At 39.4% G+C, this 18,620-nt stretch overlaps 1 protein-coding gene across 2 annotated transcripts in view; it reads right to left on the reverse strand.

The window, feature by feature from the left end:
* Positions 1 to 434: 434 nt before the first annotated feature.
* Gstcd (glutathione S-transferase C-terminal domain containing) overlaps positions 435 to 18,620 on the reverse strand; it is an 83,034-nt gene continuing 64,848 nt past the window's right edge. The window contains exons 5-11 of one of the 2 annotated variants that reach the window (XM_051165505.1): positions 15,761 to 15,876; positions 15,565 to 15,609; positions 13,895 to 14,023; positions 9,073 to 9,206; positions 7,198 to 7,228; positions 3,448 to 3,517; positions 435 to 1,079 (exon numbers count right to left, since the gene is read on the reverse strand). In XM_051165505.1, coding sequence (XP_051021462.1) covers positions 943 to 1,079; positions 3,448 to 3,517; positions 7,198 to 7,228; positions 9,073 to 9,206; positions 13,895 to 14,023; positions 15,565 to 15,609; positions 15,761 to 15,876 — 662 coding nt within the window. In that variant the 3' untranslated portion in view covers positions 435 to 942. The remainder of the gene's footprint in view (positions 1,080 to 3,447; positions 3,518 to 7,197; positions 7,229 to 9,072; positions 9,207 to 13,894; positions 14,024 to 15,564; positions 15,610 to 15,760; positions 15,877 to 18,620) is intronic. The other variant, XM_051165506.1, reaches the window with a different exon arrangement.

The following is an 18,620-nucleotide window of genomic DNA, read 5'->3' on the forward strand; positions in this document are numbered from 1 at the left end:
ACTCTCTCATTGGATTTGAGGCCTACTACACAAAAACAGAACCCTTGCCTGACACTGCTTGGGTGGCCATGAACCTTAGCCTCGATAGGCCTAGGGGAAAACCAATATGGAGACCCACAATTAGCCAATGTGCTGACTGAGAGATTTTGGAACACTCACATCCTTAACAAGAAGCCATCAGGACTCAGGAAGCTATGGAAAGAGGAGGTGGAAAGATTAGAAGAGCCAGAGGGGATGGGTAGCTTCAACAAAACAGTATCTTCTAGACCCAACATGACTGAGGCACCCAAAGAGATGGTGGCAGCATTGACAAAAACAAGCCAGAAGAGGGTCTTAAAACTGGTAAGAGGGAAGTGGACACAGGCTCTTACTCCAAACCCAGAAGGTATCTGCAATTGTTAATTTATGGGACATATATTTAGCCAGACTTTAGTACATGGCATGCAGATTCAATCAACCTCAGATTACACACACACACACACACACACACACACCCCAAATTTACCATTCTAGATTAAAAACAACAAAAACACAGAAAAGGTACTTATTAAAACTATAAAAATCACAACCACCTTTTAGTTTAGTTTTGATCACCAAGTATGGATATCTAAAGATTATAAAATGAAGACTGTGAGGACACAGCTTGGATTGCATATCCCACTGACACAATCAAGAAAACGTGTGAGAAAATGGTTCTGCTGATGGAAACTTGTCCAGAGAAAATGGTTCTTTTGGCAGCTAAGGCTTCAGGGATTCCCTCTAGGAAGCCAGTCATCCTTCTTTACACAGAGCAAGAGTGTCCCTCTTCCAAGATCTTCCTGAAGCTTTCAACAGGCTCAAAATGCTCAATGCTGCTTCCAGTAACACACCAACAGCTCATGAATGCCCCTGGGCTTTCGTCATGAAGCCAATGGCAAAAATACCAAGTGTGAGTGCCCCCTTCTACATGGGGACACCCACAATCATGTTGTTTTTGGGAGAGCAGCTCTCTGGCTCCATAGATATCACATGAACAGTGTAGCCGTGCTCTTCTGCTGCGCTTGCACGGTCCAGATCCACCAGGCACATGCACTGCTTCCCTGAAACACAACAAATGCACCTTGTAATTTTCACGCACACATAGGGATTTTCACAGTGACTATATCCACCGTATATGGTAAAGGCCATGTTCTCCTGAGTACTGTTTACTTTAAGCTTAACTTTTGATCAGTATGTGGACACACTTCACAGATTTATCTTGACTAGTAATTTCCAGAAGGCTAACTTTTAAAAATGTATTGATAAGTATATCTCAAGTTGCAACTGCAGATTCTACTTTATACTTTGGTCAAAAATCCATTTTAAGACTACTGTTCTGTATTCCTATAAAGTCACATTTTAGTAATATCCTAAAAGAAAAAAATCTGTCTCTGAGGAAATCTAAAGTAATATACTGATAAAGGGCCATCTGAAAGACACCACATTTCTACCTGGAGTTTTATAGGACTATGAGAAATTAAGAAATGCAAAGTATCTGGGAAAATTCTTAACCACGTGCCAGTTATTTCAGGCAGATATGTAATGCTGAGTATAATAACCCTTATTTTCGGAGCTCACCTCATTAGTGTACTGGGTTTCTATTTCTTTTGAAAAGTTTTGGCAGGGGAGGGGAGTTGAAACCTGATTAGCAAGCAAGCATCTTATTTGTTTTCTCTTGGAAGTACAGTTTTAAAAAACTAAATGTGAAGGAAAAAAAACTGATTTGAGACTTTCTATATTAAATCCAGTGCTAGCTTTTATAATCTGAACTTTCCTACATTTAATATCTAGGTTTTTCATTTTCTTGAAAGAGGTTACTGGCTGCAGAATCTCACTCCTTCCATTTTTCTTTGGTAATTATAGTAATGCTTAAACATGATTTTATGATGCAGGAGCTGATCTGGAGTCTGCTGAAGTGAAGTGGCATTAACAGTGAGGGCACACCACTGAAACAAAAATCTCCTATGTAAAATATGGGACTCTTATAGACAAAGTAAAAACAGGGAAATATGAAACTTGAAAAAAGAATAAATCAGAGACTCTGATTCACAAGGCTGGTGTTACACAAGAATAAATCAGAGACTCTGATTCACAAGGCTGGTGTTACACATTTCCTTAAAGAGACTCAGATCATGAAGATAAAGCTGTGTTAGAAGCGGATACAAAGAGAGTTATCCATTTAGAGAAAAATCATCTCCCCACCAAGAGCTATATGGCTGGTTTCTTTTGGCCCTTAAATACTTTTTTCCTTTAAGATTTGTGTGAATGCTTCCCCATCTACTTTTCAGTTAAAATGAAACATCCCATGTCAGAACGGGACGCTCTGCATTCCTTAGAGACCCACCCTGGGCTTACAAGGAGCTCACGGACTCTTGGCTTTGATCCCAGTGCAGTGAAGTTTTCCTTTTTCATCTTGTAGAAGAATCTCATATCTCCCCATGTTAAGTGTCAATACAACTGAAAGTCACTTGTTGGCAACCTACCTTTTGTGGGTTCATCATGTTTATCAAGCATGGAAGCACCAGGATCTGTGACTTTGTCTGGCCCCTCCCTTCAGCAATCCTGCCACATGTGCTTCTGCTCCAAGCCTAGCAATTTCCCTTCTAGTCACTGCTCTCACATGACACTTAAACCTCACATTGACCATGATCACATCTGTCCATGACACCAATCCTGACTCGATTGATCTCTATGGTTTGAATGTGTTCCCCCAAAAGCACATGCTGGAAATGTAATCCCTAATGCTGAGACACAATTAGGCGACTGGCACAAAGTGGGTGTGTGTTGTCGCTGTAGGAATGGGTTCATTGTTGTGAGGTGGGTTTTGACAGTGGGCCATCAGCACGGCGTGATGACTGTGGCTACTTCACTTATTCTCAGTGTTGACCAGTGTGATAAGAGTTGCTATTCTTCTTCTAAACAAAGTTGACTTTTCAAAATGAAGTCTTTGATGTATCTATTACTTGAGACAGTCTGAGGTCTTCTAGCCTGGGTAACGTGCAATAGTGCAAGTGTTGAATGTATGCATCAGTGATGAATAATGTGTAGGCATACTTTTGTCTAAGAAACAACACACTGTCATTCTTTATGCATCTTTAGTGAATCAACTTCGGCATAAGGACTTACATTTACATTTTTATTATTTTCTTTGTCACTTTGGTAGATTCCCGACATTCATAACAGTAAGAAAGATTTAATGTGAAACATACTCAGTGTATGACACTGAAGAGGATTTAAAGACACAGATGCTAACCAAGTTGTGACAGCTGTCATAGTTATAAAGCCCTGTTAATGTGCATTATGGCTCCTAGGCAGAGCACACTTCCTTACTGATAAATGGGCCAGTGTTTCCCCCAAATAGACCCTATCCATCATTTGCAGGCACACTGGGCATACTCCCCTGAACAGCTGTTTGATGAAAACACATACCTATGAGTCTTCGCTGGGGTGGAAGCTGGACAGCTGTCTGATCTGCAAATCTGCACAGAATCATGTGTTCCTAAAAGGAGCATCAACAGAATGTGGGTTTACTCTATCTTAGTGCTTCAGAGTTGTAAAAACAGAAAACAAAAGCAAAAACAAACTTCAATGATTCCAAAGCTCAGTAGTGCTTAATTTAATAAAAAGTGCTGTATAGGATCACACAGCTGAAAAGAGCAACCTTAAGAACACTGTACTCAGTGACATCTTCCCTTCAAGTTGACTGCTCTTCTTATGTGCTTCTTGAGAACCGATAGAGAGAAAACCCCTCGGCCATTTTACCTAGCTGTTCTCATCCTATGAACAGGACAAGGCAGTTACATTTTGCAATTATAGCATGTTATGTGAAAGGATCAATTTTCTTCTTCTTCTTTTTTTTTTTTTTTTCCTTTTTTCAGGTAATCTGGATCTCTTCCATGGGACTGTAAGAAGATACATGATGTGGTTTCTCATATGACATCAAGAGAAAGAAGCCAGTTGTGGTAGTTTGAGTGTCATTGCCCGCCCCCATAGGCCTGGAGGGAGCAGCACTATTAGGAGGTGCAGCCTTGTTGGAGGAAGTGTGCCACTGCTGAGGCAGGCTCTGAGGTCTTATGTATGCTCAAGCCACACTCAGTCTCCTGCTGCTGCCATGTGCATCAAGATGTAGAAGGCTCAGTTTTGTCTCCAGCATCATGCCGGCCTGCGTGCTGCCGTGCTTCCTACCATGATGCCAATGGACTAAGCCTCTCAAATTGTAAGGCAGGCCCAATTAAATTTCCTTTATAAGAGTTGACTTTCACTTGGTCATGATGTCTCTTTATAGCTACAAAACGCTAAGACACCAGTTTTTCTCCATAGCTCCTAGCTGAGCACTGGCTACTCTTCAGGGACATCCTTGTAACTCTAAGACTGAGGAACTGGGGGGAGCTAGGTACTGTTGTACAACAACTTTAGGAAAGGCTGTACTAACGGGGAAGATGCCTTCAAAGTGACAGAGGCAGTAAGTTTGTATAGCACCCTTTAATCTGCAAGCAGCTGAAGCTAAGTCACTGGCAACTGTGCATACAGTGCTCCTTCGACACCTTCAGCAGCTGTAGATCCAAAGTGGGAAATGGTCTGACATGGAGGTTCAGTAAAGAGGAGAAACTCCGACACATCATCTGTATTCTTAGTACTCAGCACATTAAATTAAAGGGGTTTCCAGACAGTCTTCCTAGTAGGTCGGCCTCAGACTTCACTCAGCCCCTGAGTGTGACACCTCTATTTTTCGGTAAGGTAAGTGAAATGTTTGTGGCATTAAAAAAAAAAAATAACAAGGGTATCTTTATTTCAACTTTTGTGTATTAAAACATGTTTTAAGAGCCACTACAAAGTTTAATGGAAAAAGGCAGGAAATTAATGAAGTGGTTTCAATAAGTATGTTTTATAAAGCCTCTACAAACTGGCTGGCATCAAAATGAGACAGTAGAATTTAGAATCTTATGATCTGAAGAAGCAAGAAAAAGTATTCCCTTTGTCCTCATGGAGTTTCTAAACAGATCCACTATGTAGTGGTAAGGTAATGTTGAGGCAATCAGAACTTCAGGTTGGGTCCAATGCTTTGTGCTCCTAAGTTTTAGCACCCCTTTCCAGAATTATTTCTGTTGTTCTCTTTAGTAAAGGGTTCTGAAAGAGCAAGGCACATGAAGACATGCTGAGTGCCTGCTGGCTAATTCATCTATGGAGAAATACTGAACACTAAGTAACGAGGCTCTAGGAAGTAGCAGAGAAACATTTACCGTAGTATCTCTACGGCATTTATACCTGAAGCCTTCCGCAGGCTGGCTACTGTGACTCCAGCAGATCCTGAGTGCAGGATTACAGCACATAAACACTATTAACTGGGCGGTGGGGATGGGCAGGCTTCTGCTCTTTGGGGGTCAGAGTCCACCATCTCTCCTTTTACAGCTGTGTAAATTCTTTCCTGCCAGTAAGACTCAAGGTACCTTTTCCCACTGTCAGCCCAGTTTTCCCCATTCTCACTGGTAGAACCTTGTGGGTGAAAGATGGGGCGTCTTAACATTTGCCTCTAAGTCTAGCAGTTCCCTAGGACAGACTTCTAGTCTAGCCAGCCAAGGGCAGCAATGTTCTGGTCCTGGGTGAAAGCATGAGACAAGAACCCTCCCTAAAGTATCTGGAACTGCTTGAATGGATGGGGTAGGGAGGAGGGGAGGAGACGGGGGTAGATAGGGTGGGAGACAGGGCTGGAAGTGTGCATTTAGGAAGCACAAAGACATGTTTAAAGAGATAAAGCTGTCAAGGTGGTAGAAATGAGTGTTTAAAGAGACTGTACTTCATTAGTATATGGAAGAAATAAAAGAACTGAAAGGTAGGGCTGGTCCATAAAATGATGCATTCTAGGTCTATGTAAAAAGTGGAATTAGCTGAATTAAAATTATCAAGCTTTAATTGAATTATCTTTGCATTTAGCTCAAACATTGTTTCTTAGATTGTAATATGCCATGTTATTGAACAGATACTAATGGTGATGTTCAGAAAGATGGAAACTGCTCTGCTCAGGTGAGTGACTCGAACCTACCACTACTTTTACAGGACAGATCTCCAAGTGTTTCTTGGGTTTCTGTAAACAAGTACTGACTGCCTTTGTTTCTGGCCAGGGACTGACAAACGTTAGGAGCAATAGCCGGGGAACTACTTGTGGGTAGCTCACCATCAAATAACGCTTGTACACCCTCTCAAAGGCTTATAACCCAAGAACAAGATAAATGACAAGGACAATGGAAAATATGTGGGAGATTTGGATGTGGCCAACAGAGCCAAAAATACCTGACTTTTTATAGAAAATATTCCTTTGCTCCAGATTATTTTTTCAAGCACGCCATTGGAGTGAACAGCCTTGAAAATAGTTTCCCTCTACAGAAAAAGTTGGACACGAGTGTTTGGTTTCAGACATCCTTGGGCTCTTACCTTTTGCTGGGTGTGGCTGGCATACCCGGCATCCTTATCCTGAAGTTCCCTTCCCCTTTCACTATATAATCCAGACATTTGGTTCCCCCCACCCCTTCTCTTGCTTACTCTCTTCCTTCTTTCTGTGTTTCATCTCTCCTTTTCTCTGTGTGTGTGCCTCTCTCCTCTGCTCTCCTCTCTCTGTATCTCTCCCCCTTCCCTCTTCCCCCCTCCCCCTGCATCCAATAACCCTGCTTTTTATATACTATAGCTTGGTCTTGCCAATGAGCTGCCTCCCTTCTAGGAAGTCAGCACGAAGAGGATGGAACTCCGGCTACTGTTACTCTTATAAGCACTGCTGTCTGGTCCCTGTCAGGAACTTCTTAACTCTGTTGGAATTTGCCAGCTAACTTGTTAGCTTGTGTATAAGCAGGAGAAAATATGAATCGCAGAGTCAATGTAAATTTGAAAAATTTTAAAGGCTTTACTAGATATTTTTGAGTAATTCAATATATGGGTAGATTTATAAGACAAAATTTGGGATAGAAAAATATGAAGGATTTAAAGTTCGATAGGATGGCATCATGGTGGTTCATGTCTGTAATCCCAGCACTCAGGAGACTGAGGCAAGAGAGTTGAAAGGAGCTTGAGACCACCTTGGGCTAATAGTGAGTTCTAGGATACAGGGTGAGAGCTTGTCTCAAACAAACAACAAAATCCTAAATGCACAAAGTTATTCAGAGGACAACTAGGTCTTTTTAAAAAGGTTACCTTGTATGACAAAGTTTCCTTGAATTTTTCACTAGAATAGGAAACAAAAAAGAATTAGTTATTATTTTAATGTAAAGAATATCAAATAATCAGATTATAAATAAATAAAAATATGGATGGTAGCTGAAGAGTATAAAAGGTTATCCCAAATGAAGAACTACTTCAACTTGAAATGTGTTTATACAAAAGATAAAAGCAGAACATCAAGAGTCATGAGTTCAAAGGATGTACTTCCCAGACAGCTAATACTGTTAAAAGAGCACAACCACTTTTGGCTTTTTTCAGAACATGCCCAGATTCTAGTGCTGTGCTGTGTGGCTGTTATGATTCAGGTGTGGCAGGCAAGGCAATGGCTCAGGAAGCAGCCAGCATTGAAAAGATACTGTATTCCTCACAACTCCCCAGGAAGGAGTGACTTGCCATGCACGGTGCTGTGGGGAAGTGCCATGTCAGTTACGAGGCAGAGGGAGGACAGTAACACAGAGAGGAGCCTTTAATTCTCCTGAGTGGGAAGGAGCAGGCATCAGTGGTAAACAGACACAGACTAACTTGACTGGGCTCAGGGATGTAGAGCTGTCCCTAGCTGCTGGAACTGAGCTTGGGTATTAGGGCACAGGACAAGCTGTCTGGAAGTATAAAGCTTGACAAAGAATGTTATTGCCTGTGTAATTGGTTTGGATATGTAAGCTTTAGACAAGTTGTTTATTTAGATGTCAAACATCAGAAAAAAAATTAACCAGAAATTAAAGCAACCACAATTGTTAAAGGTAATGTGTGTTTCATACAGTCCCTTAGAGTGCTTAGCCCTCACTCTATTAACTCATTAAAAATAGGCCTGAATGTAATACTAACTCCATTAGTATCCATTAAAAATCATTTGTGGTTTTACATATTTTAGAAACAAAAGACTATAAGTCACAGCTCTACTTTTGGTGAATTACCTAGTTTTCATACACAAAGAAATAGATGTCCTGAATAGTCAGCTCCAAGGGCATGGAGCAAAATGACAGTAAATCTACAAGGCTATAAAAAAGGTGACATGAAATTGAGATTTTTGAATCAGTAAAACTAGAACATAAATCTGAATAGGTCAAATTAACACCCGTATGTATCTGTTAGACTTGCATATTTCATAAAGCACTGTAAAAACACACATTTGATCAGATTTAAACTGTTCAATAGGCCTCAAAATATACATATATAGGTAAATTATATACATAAATACACTCTATCTCCCATTTTTCAACGCCTTCTTTGGTTTTCTTTCACCTTGTGAATTGTGGCAAGAACAAAATAATGAAAGAAGAAAAGATTTGTTTCATATTGTTGCTTACATTAGAGATTTTAAGTAAATTCTAATAAAAATTTTCTATGGTTTCTAAAAATAATTATGCAATTGATTTTGTGTCCTATGAAACTGTTTTGACACAGGACTGATGTATTTAGCTTCTGATTCTCAATAACTATAAACTATGAGAGTGAAATGTCACATAGGATTGTCTTCCAATAAAAGTGATGAGAATTAAAGTTTCTTTGTCCTCTATGTGGGATAAGAAGGATCATAAAAGTGCCTATCAAATCTAATCAACAACTGTTAAAACTATTTTTAAATTAAAAATTTTTATTTACTTGCTGTTTGTGAATATGTGTGTATGAGGGTGAGTGTGAATGCCATGGCACATGTGTGTAGGTCCAGGGGTTCTGGGGATCAATGGGGCCTTGAACTCACAGAGATCTGCCTGCATCTGTCTTCTGAGTGCTAGGAATAAAGGCGTGCACCACTACCACCTGGTTTTCACTGGACCTTTATCTAAACAAGTCTTGTGTACCAACTGACCCCCATAGTGGTGTCTTAGGTAAAACACTAAACTTCACCTTTTTGGAAAATTAAACTTTGACGTGTTCTGAATGAACCCATAACAGCACGGGCAGGTGATGAAAGATGCTCGTGTTTGGATGCAGTGCTCTATCACCATGTCTGTTGCCACTCCACAAGCATGCAAAGCTACCTGGAAGACAAAACCAGACCTTAGCATTAGGCTTGCTCTTAACTAAATTAAAAGGAACCTGAGTTGAACTCAGGAGACCTAGCTGACAAAGTATGAAGCAAGAGAGGAGCAAGACAAGTCATAAAATCTTTCAGGAGAAAGCAACACACAACACACCTAATCACAACTGAATATTTGTCAGAAGGAATCAGAGCAACCCAAGGAGGGTATCACAGAGCAAAAATGGGGATATTTGAGCATTCATAGAAAAAAAAAAGCCAATGGATCAAGTACAAATCAAGTAAATTTGATCAAATATCAAATTTATGACCCAATAGTGATACTTTAAAAATCCCAGATGAAAAAAAACCTAATTGGTTATTTGTGGTAGATAGGCGGCTCATTTTGATAAATGGGAAATACTGAAGAAGAACTAATTGTTTTGCTATGTGCACCGTACCACTGGGTAACCACTTGTTGATAATGGAATGTAAACGAGGACAGAATGATAAATTAGATTAATGCCATTCTGCAGTTTTTAACCTACATCAGGGAGGGAGGGCCAGTAATTACAAATGCTGCTAATGTAGAGGCAACCAGACATACACTAGCACCCACGGCAGTCTAACCCCAGACTGAGGCAGAATCTAATTATGCTTCTGCAGCCTAGATCTTATTTGTTAAAGCTTAGACAATACAGGGGCCAGGGCAACAAGTGAAACAGAAGCATGTGATAAGTAAAATGCATATGTGAAAACTGTAAAGGACAATTAACAAGGCTTTGCAAACATATTGCAGGGGAAAACAAATGAGCCAGGGACTGTCTCCTAAAGCCACTGCATCTAAGTCAGACTGGCAGATGTGACTGTGGTTATAGTTCAAGGATTATCCTCAACAATATGGGTGGATTCAATCTAGTTACATGATTTCTTAAAAGCAGAGAATTTTATAAGAGAGGAACTCTGGGAGACAGTACAGGTCAGAAAGATATAAATCAAAGTGCAGAAAGCCACCACACAGGCTTCCATAGGGAGAGGACCAGGAAACGTGGGTGGCCTCCAGAAGCTGAGGACTCTTGGCCCATAGCCAGGAGGGAAACATGGATCTTAGTTATATAACTTCATGAAACTAAGTTTTAAGCATCAGTGTGCCCCCAGCACTGCCTCAGAGCCTCCAGACAGGAGTCCACTCTTGACTGACTTTTCTTGTGGTCTAGATTTCTGTTAGATAATAATAGTTACTTTGAGATGCCTAGTTTGTGGTAACTTACCAGGGCACAAATAGAAAAGAAAAGCCTTTCAGATTAACTACTTGAGTTTTTAAAAGTTAAAAAGACTTGAATATAAAATATTGCAATAAAAAATAGTCACACTCTGAAGTCCTTCAGACCCACAGCCTACACATGCCAATCTTTATATCCTCTTTTGGTTCCGAACTGGGTCACCTTGACAGGAGCCACTGGCTTACGTGCCAGGGCACAGCCTTGTCTTTCCAGTCAGTGCACAGGGGTCTTCTCACATGCAACACTAGTGCAGAGAGCTTCTGCAGCAGCATGAATGTGAATGATTGTGTTGAGCAGTTTGCCTTTTAGTTTGATCATTAAAGGCTCACAGTTCCAGAAATGAAATAATTTATTAATTCACTATTTCAGTCATCAAAAAGGCTCTAAGTCTTCTTATTTATCCATATGATGCTAGTTGTGAAGAATAAACCATCAAAGCTGTGCTTCCTAGTCTGTGCTCCGTTGCAGTACCAATGGGATCCAAAGTACTGAGTATATCAATCAATTTAATTACATATGTTTGAACAAATCCATAATTCTGGTAATAACTGACATGCAGCTCACCGTGTCAGGCAATAGCCTGGGCTATCTGAGATCTGGCTCAAAAAAGAAAAAACAAACAAATGTAAAAGAAATACAGATAGAAACATTAAAAGGAGGAAAGGTGGAGTAAATCATGAAGTCCTCTGGAGGAGGTGGCATTTAAAGAGGGCCTTGTAGGACAGACAGGACGAAAGAGAGAAGATGGGGACTATCACAGAAACCTACCACTACTGGTCACAAAGCTAAGAACAACTGAGTCTCCAAAGCCAATTCTATATCTACAACACAATCTGAGGCAAACATTGTGAAAGACGGGGTGAAAATATTGTAAGAGCCATAGGAGTAGGCCAGCTACTGCGAGATAATGTCTTTTAATTATGACGGCCATGTTGCACCCTTGAAATCTTAATAATGTGGTCTCCTAGACAAGAGCTAGTCAATGAGAGCATCAGTCATATGCCAACACAGGTGGGGGAAGCGTCACAAATCCCTTTTCCTAGATTAGGAGCTACAGGTATTTAATGGCTGCTAAGAGGGGAAGAATCAGTCTTCTCCAAGGAGCAGCCCCTGCATAGGTTATACAATCCCAAGAGGCCACCCTAAACACACAGACGTACAAGTAACACTAAATGACTCGGCAGGCTGTATTCATATGTACATACACATATACATATGTATATATGTCACAATAATTAAAAAGGAAGGAGTCATAAAGTTGAAAGGGACTGAAGGGACCTGGAAGAAAGCTGAGGGGTTAGAGGGTAGTGTGGAAATGATATAAATACTAAAAAATATTAATACATTTAAAATTGCATTAATGCTATACTTTTATAACTAATCTTTTATTAAAAGCATCCTTTAAATTTAAAGTAATCAATACTTACTTAAATCAGGGGTCATACATTAAAAATGATAAAAAAAATTCTAAAAACAGTTTTTTAGATGCTTCTTATTTTGGAAAAAAATATATTTTCTCTATGACATATATTAGTCCTTAAAACTAAAACCAGGATTAATAAAACAGTATCCTTATAATACTTAAATATTGTTTTGAAGGAAAAATACAAATAATTCATGACTAACAAAGGTTACACTTGTTTACTTTATGGTGATGCAAAAGTAACATGCATTCAGTGAACACCACCACGTTTGAAACACGAGCCTTCCTGCGCTAACAGTACATAGGATAAGGCTCACTGTAGTGCTGGGCCGCAGCACAGCTCAGTCATCAACCAGCCACATGATTACAGGACACATGAGCAGTGCCTTACAGTGTTGAGTGTTAACAATCTACACACTTTTACTTTTGGCAGTCTTTATTATTGGCTTATTAGTTAAGTCCATAAAAGTCAAGGAGCACACATCCATGTCACATATAATCCTTTAACATGTATTGCACATATTTATTTTTATATGGACTGCAAAGATGTCTGTGAATATAAAAATAGTATATTGAGTGTACTCTCTTACAACAGTAAAAATAATAAACAAAGAAATCATTATAAAGCACACGGGGCAGCCAAAGTAAATATGGAAGGGAAAATCCATGATCAATCTATAATAATGAAATATAAAAAAATACTGACTCCAAAAGGACACACGTATTTTAATTGATGTTGCTGAATTATATACTTGGAAGTTATAAGAATATCAGAATGACTGCACACTTATAGCCACAAAGGACAAACAGAACTAGGGCCAATGAGGTAAAAATGCCATGTTTAAGAGGCAAGTACAGGAGAGCAATCCCTGTATTTTAACATTTTATTGTATCTAAACAGGACATAAATTGGATGCCTTTTAGGTTAAAAAAAAAAAAAAAAAAAAAAAAAAAGCAAAGCAGACCTTCAACATTTTCAGTGTTTAAGATATGAATTTTAGTACATAAAAGTAACAGGTACTACAAAGTTCTGAGCTCCAGACCCGTTCTACCCGGTAAGTTGTGAACACACAGTAGGGATGAGGCAGTGACCCAGCAACACATCAAAGTTGCTGTGAAAACGCCAAGATCTATCATAGTTACATACATTAAGAAAGTAAGAAGAATATGCCAAATAGCTAGGGAAGCATTTATGACAACGTTCAGTCAAGGAGGGACCCAGGTTGTGGCTCTGCAAGGTTCACTTCTGCATAAGCCAGCATTTGTATTTGTGCATGAATACGAAGTAAAGACCAAAAGGTATTTATAATACTTATTTATCTAGTATACAAGAGATGGGTTTTTCATATTACAAGGTATTCATTTGCTTTGAGCATGTATTTGTATTAAATAAGATTTTTTTAAATAAATAGAAGTATTAGCAAGATACTAGACCTTAATGAAGCACAAATTCCACAAGAGTCCAGAACCTGCAGTCAGCTATGAGCTGCCTCGTAATATCCCTAACATAACTTGGTCTAAGGATTCAAAACTAAGACCCCAACACTTGGAAGTTCAAAATAACATGTAGATATCAAAACTCTGTTAAAGAGACACGGTGTGTATGGGTTATTATCAAGTTATTTTTCCCTTATATTTTTTTTACTTTGTTTTGTGCTATTCTGCTGGTTTAAGAAAAATGCAGACTAAGGCAAGGTGAGCCACTTTAAGCCACTCATTCCGCTAATAGCCACAGCTTAGCATTTTCTTTGTGCTAACGCAGTTTTGGCGCTGATCACCTTCCAGGGCAGCAGATAAAGTTCTTGTCCCAAGGAGGGACAGATGTTATCTGCCACACAATGGGAAAGGGCTATGAGTGGAATCATGTTATGCTACACCCAATAGGGAAAGTATATGAAGCTACACATTTCTTTGTTTAGGAAAGAATACAATATTGTTTTCTTTAGTTAATCTAATGAGTTATTAGTTAGTGAATTAGAGAAAGTGGAATTATGGACTACTTACCCCAATGTTAAATATTCCTGTAAAATACTCCATATTTGCTTGAATGAACCAAATATTGCTTAAACCTAGTTCGTCACTTCTCTTCTTGGCACGTATTAATGATAATTCCTTGTTTTCTATTAATGTAACCTAGATTTTATGCAGAAAAAAATCCAGTATATTCAGTAACAATTCAGACATTAGCAATACGAATTATTACTATATTTCACATCTTAACAAAGTAGAATGTATTTACTAATGCTCTATTCTGTATGACAGTTCACCTGGTATAAAAATGAACAATGTCTTGAGCTCTTAAAGCTTAGCAAAGTGATGATATAAATGAAAGGAAGAGCAATAACAGTGTGCTAGGTGTTCAGTTACGACAGACACGTGTAGTGGGAGCCCAGCCTTGATGACTAAGGCAGACTTCCATGGACAAATAATATAGCAGTGGATACCTCAAAAGTGAACAGAAATTAGATAAGGAATGGCTCAGCTTAAGGAAGATTATGGTATATCAGTATTTAGAGAACTGAGAAAACTAAGAGCATTTGGCACAGTCCATGTAAAAACGAGAATGAGGAAGAGGAGGAGGATGCAGAGGATGGAGATGAGGGGGAAGAACGAACAGGAGGCGGTGTGGTGTGTTTATCATGCAATAAGGTTCCATCAGCCAACAGTGAGATTGGTGGGGTGCGGCTGAAGGCAGAGCGGGAGCCTGCAACAGGAATCGCAGGTCTACTAAGGCACGTATTACTATCATTCTCACTTCTAATATTCCTTATGCACACTTGATAGAAAAATACTTTTATCTCTTTACATAAAACCCTTGCTGTGCGGATAACCCTTCCAGCTTATCTAGCTGAAGCCCCTCCCAGGCCAGCCTCCCTGAGTTCCCAGGAGAACTATTAGGGAGGGAAAGATGTTCCGCCCCACACTGCTTCTTGGGACTCTGCTCTGTGAGCTCGTCCTCTCAGCCAGTCATAACACTGTTTCCTCAACAATACAACAGAGGCTTGCCTCCTCTCCTGGGACTTTTATTTATTTTGCTTTTTATTTGATAAGACAGTGGTTCTCAACGTTCCTAATGCCTCAACCCTTTACTACAGTTACTTATATTGTGGTGACCCCCAACCATACAATTATTTTGTTGTTATTTCATAACTGTAATTTTGCAACTGTTATGAATCATATGTAAACATTCTTGGAGACAGAGGCTTTCCAAAGGGGTTACAACCCACAGGTTGAGGACTGTCGCTCTAAGGAATGACAACAAATGCACCTCAGTCATTTTCCACCAGGCACCTGACTATCTGTCAGCTCCAGATTTTCTTTTCACAGCAGTCACAGTGACTGGAGGACTCCGACTCTGACCAGTTGATACAAAATTTATTTAAATGACATTTATCACCAGAGAGTTTATGTTAAAATGTGATTAAGTTAGTTAAAGCATATTCATTTAATAGTGGAATATGTATCTACTTTACTTAAACATATATACTTTGAAAAATACTGATTAACTCTACTGTGGTCTTACTTTCCTTTTGTCCCAGGTAAGATTCTGATCTTAGGAGTTCCAAAGTAAGTATGTGCCAGATAGTTGACTTGGTGAGTAAAGAAATAGCAGTACAAAGACCAAAGATTAGGTCAGACATGGCCCTGAATAACTGTCTATTATTTAACCTCACCTGGCAAGAGGGCAGCATATGCGCAAGAACAATTCCAACATGGCCCTGAAAGTAAGACAAAAAGTTAACTTTGGTCCCCACAGCTTTAGCTCACTGTTAGACAATGATCTTCCCAATTAAAATCATGACCCTGAATGGAATGCAGCAAGGTCTCAGGATCTTGGAAAGGCTAAAGGATGAGAGGGACATACGATACCCCGCCACTGCAGAAATCCACTATTCTGTCACCAGGTTTGGCTTGATTTAGCACCACATAAACGAGGTTGTTTAACTGTTGCTGCTTCCTCAAAGCTCGATCAGTGGACATTTTACCTGGGGAGGATAAGAGATGAAGAAAACACTTAACATTGTGAGGGAACAATTAGACAGCATGGATTGGGTGTTAGGATAGAGAGGAGCGTCGTGTGTGCATACATATGTGCTCAGGTATACACACACATCAAAACAGGAACTACAAACTTCATGTAATTACTGTTCGAGAACTAGGAAAGGAAAATTCAGAGATTCGCTCTAATTTGATGCTATTGTTTTAATTAGTATGTACGTGAATGCTTGACTCCAGTTGGGGGAGCTGTTTGGAGAGGTTGTGGAATGCTCAGGAGGAGTCTTGCTGAATGATGCACATCACTTCCCAATTTCTCTCTTTGCTTCCTGTATGCTGATGACAATGTGACCAATCTGTTTCCTATTCCTGATATATGCCTTCTGAACCATGGAGGGCATTCCCTCTGGAACCAAAAGCAAAACACTATTTCTTCTATGACGTTGTTTTTGGTCCTGGAACTTTATTGCTGCCACAGAAAAGTAACTAATGCTATTCAACTTTTCTTTCAATGAGGACCGATTCTTCCAAAGAGTACAAGTAATATCTGAGACATAAAATTCAAAATCATAAAGGGTTTAGTTAATTTGAACACATGAAGAAATTTTGGTCCTCCATTGCTCTCAAAGTTATACTGTAAACACTACCAACTTCCACATTGCTTAAATCTCCATATAGCATTATAATAAGAATATTTTAATTTTTGGCCTATCCTTGAACCTTGATCTCTTTTGGTGGGACCTTGAGAAAGCAGGGAACATAGGTGTCACACAGTCTGAACTGTATCCATGGTTACTGTATTCAGAAGGAACATGAATTTTCCTTTTCCCACATCAAAGCTTCCTTTCCTCATGAGTCAGACATCAAAAGTTAATGCAATTAGGGACTAAAGATGGGCATTTCCAAGTATGAAATGCCATGGAGCCAGCAGTATGAGAACATTGTAACTTCTTTCAAAGCCCACTTGTGGCATTCCCAAAATATCCTTAGAAAGGTGAATAGCATTGTTGTTTGTTTTATGTATAAAACACATTCCTTCAGTCTGATAAAAAAATATATAGGAATATTAAGATTTTCTTGCTCTATTTTAACAGAAAAAATAGATTTTTCTTTTCTTCCTTTTCATGTTTTACTTCTTTCTTGTGCTACTAAATTGAATTTAAAAATTAGAAGAACTTTACTGGGAAAAAATTATAATCTTCAATTTCAAAAGTAACATTTACATGCATATACCATATCATGGGTCCTCACTTTCTAGCCATCTATAAAATATTATATTACAAACATCCATTCTCTCTAAGCATATAGTTTAATGAGACATAGTATTGTACTGGTTATGTATGCACCATGGTTTCAATTACCTGTGTCCTATTTTAATAATACAATCATTATCACAAGCCTGAATTTTTATACATTCCCAGTTATTTACCATCCATAACCTGAGTTTCAAACATTAAGGGTTTGAAAATCAATCTTGTGACCTCATTTGTGAAGATAGTTTAATGTGGCTTTTTATTCTAAAATAATAATTTCTGTCTATTAATGTAATTATAAACAATAAGCAAACATCCCTATAGTATTACCCCCTTTGAAAAGTACCAAAGCTTTTATCATGACAATTTTCAAACACACAGCACAACTGAAGCAATTTAACAGTGAACACTTTTTTTCATTAGTTTTTATTTTTGCAACAAAATACCCAGGGCAGGTTACTTATGAAGAAACACTAGTTCATTTCTCATTTCAGAGGCTCTAAGTCCAACCATGATAGTACTAGCTGTTGTGAGGGACCACAGCAGATGACAGGGGGAAAAAAATAGACAGGCAGGATGGTCCAGGTTCAGATATCAGGGTTGGGCTGACTTCTAACACAACAACAACAAAACTGGTTCATTTTACTCTATGAGTCTGTATGCCACGAAATGTGTGAAGAGGTCAGTCAGTTCTCTCACTTTATTTATCATGTGGGTCTTAGCGATAGAACTTATGTCACCAGGTTTGGCAGCAAGGACCTTTCCTGGCCTTACCATCTTGTTGGCCTAGGCTCAGGCAGAAAAGGAAATCATTAAATGGAGCATCTAGCTGTGAATCTTATAAAGTGCTTCTATCAGAAACTTAGAATGTCTAACCCTCTATACATGTGTTTCAAAAGCAAACTCTTATGATAAAGGCTTGTCTTCCTTTCTCTATGGGCCTTCTGTCCTTCCCACCCTACCCCGACTCTCCCCAGGTCTGATCTCGCCCCTCATATCTCTGTGCTCCCTCTCCTACTTTGTTCCCTCTTTTCAACCACTACCTCTGTCTATTCTATTTCCCCTTCTGAGTGAGAATGGCATGTCTGTGACAAGCTGGAGACCTAAGTCATGACAGGCTCCTGGGAGGATATGAGGGTGACTCTAGCAGAGATGCCTAGTAACAGTGGTCATAGAGACTGAAGAGGGCACCCTCTAACTAGACATGTCTCCTAGTAGAGGGAAGGGAACACGAACCCACCCACAAAAACTTCAACCTAAAATTCACCATGCCTACAAGATGTACAGGATAAAGATAGAGGAGATATAGCTGAGATTGAGGGAAGTTTCAACCAGTGCCTGGCCCAATCAAGACCCACCCCATGGGAGAGAACCAAGCCTTGACAGTATTAGCAGGACTCTGCTATGCTTGCAGACAGGAGCCTAGAGGAGTTGTCCTCTGAGAGGCTCCACCCAGCAGTGGCTGGAAAAAGATGTAAGGC

This window comes from Acomys russatus, chromosome 23 (assembly GCF_903995435.1).
Source record: "Acomys russatus chromosome 23, mAcoRus1.1, whole genome shotgun sequence".
NCBI classification, from domain to species: domain Eukaryota; kingdom Metazoa; phylum Chordata; class Mammalia; order Rodentia; family Muridae; genus Acomys; species Acomys russatus.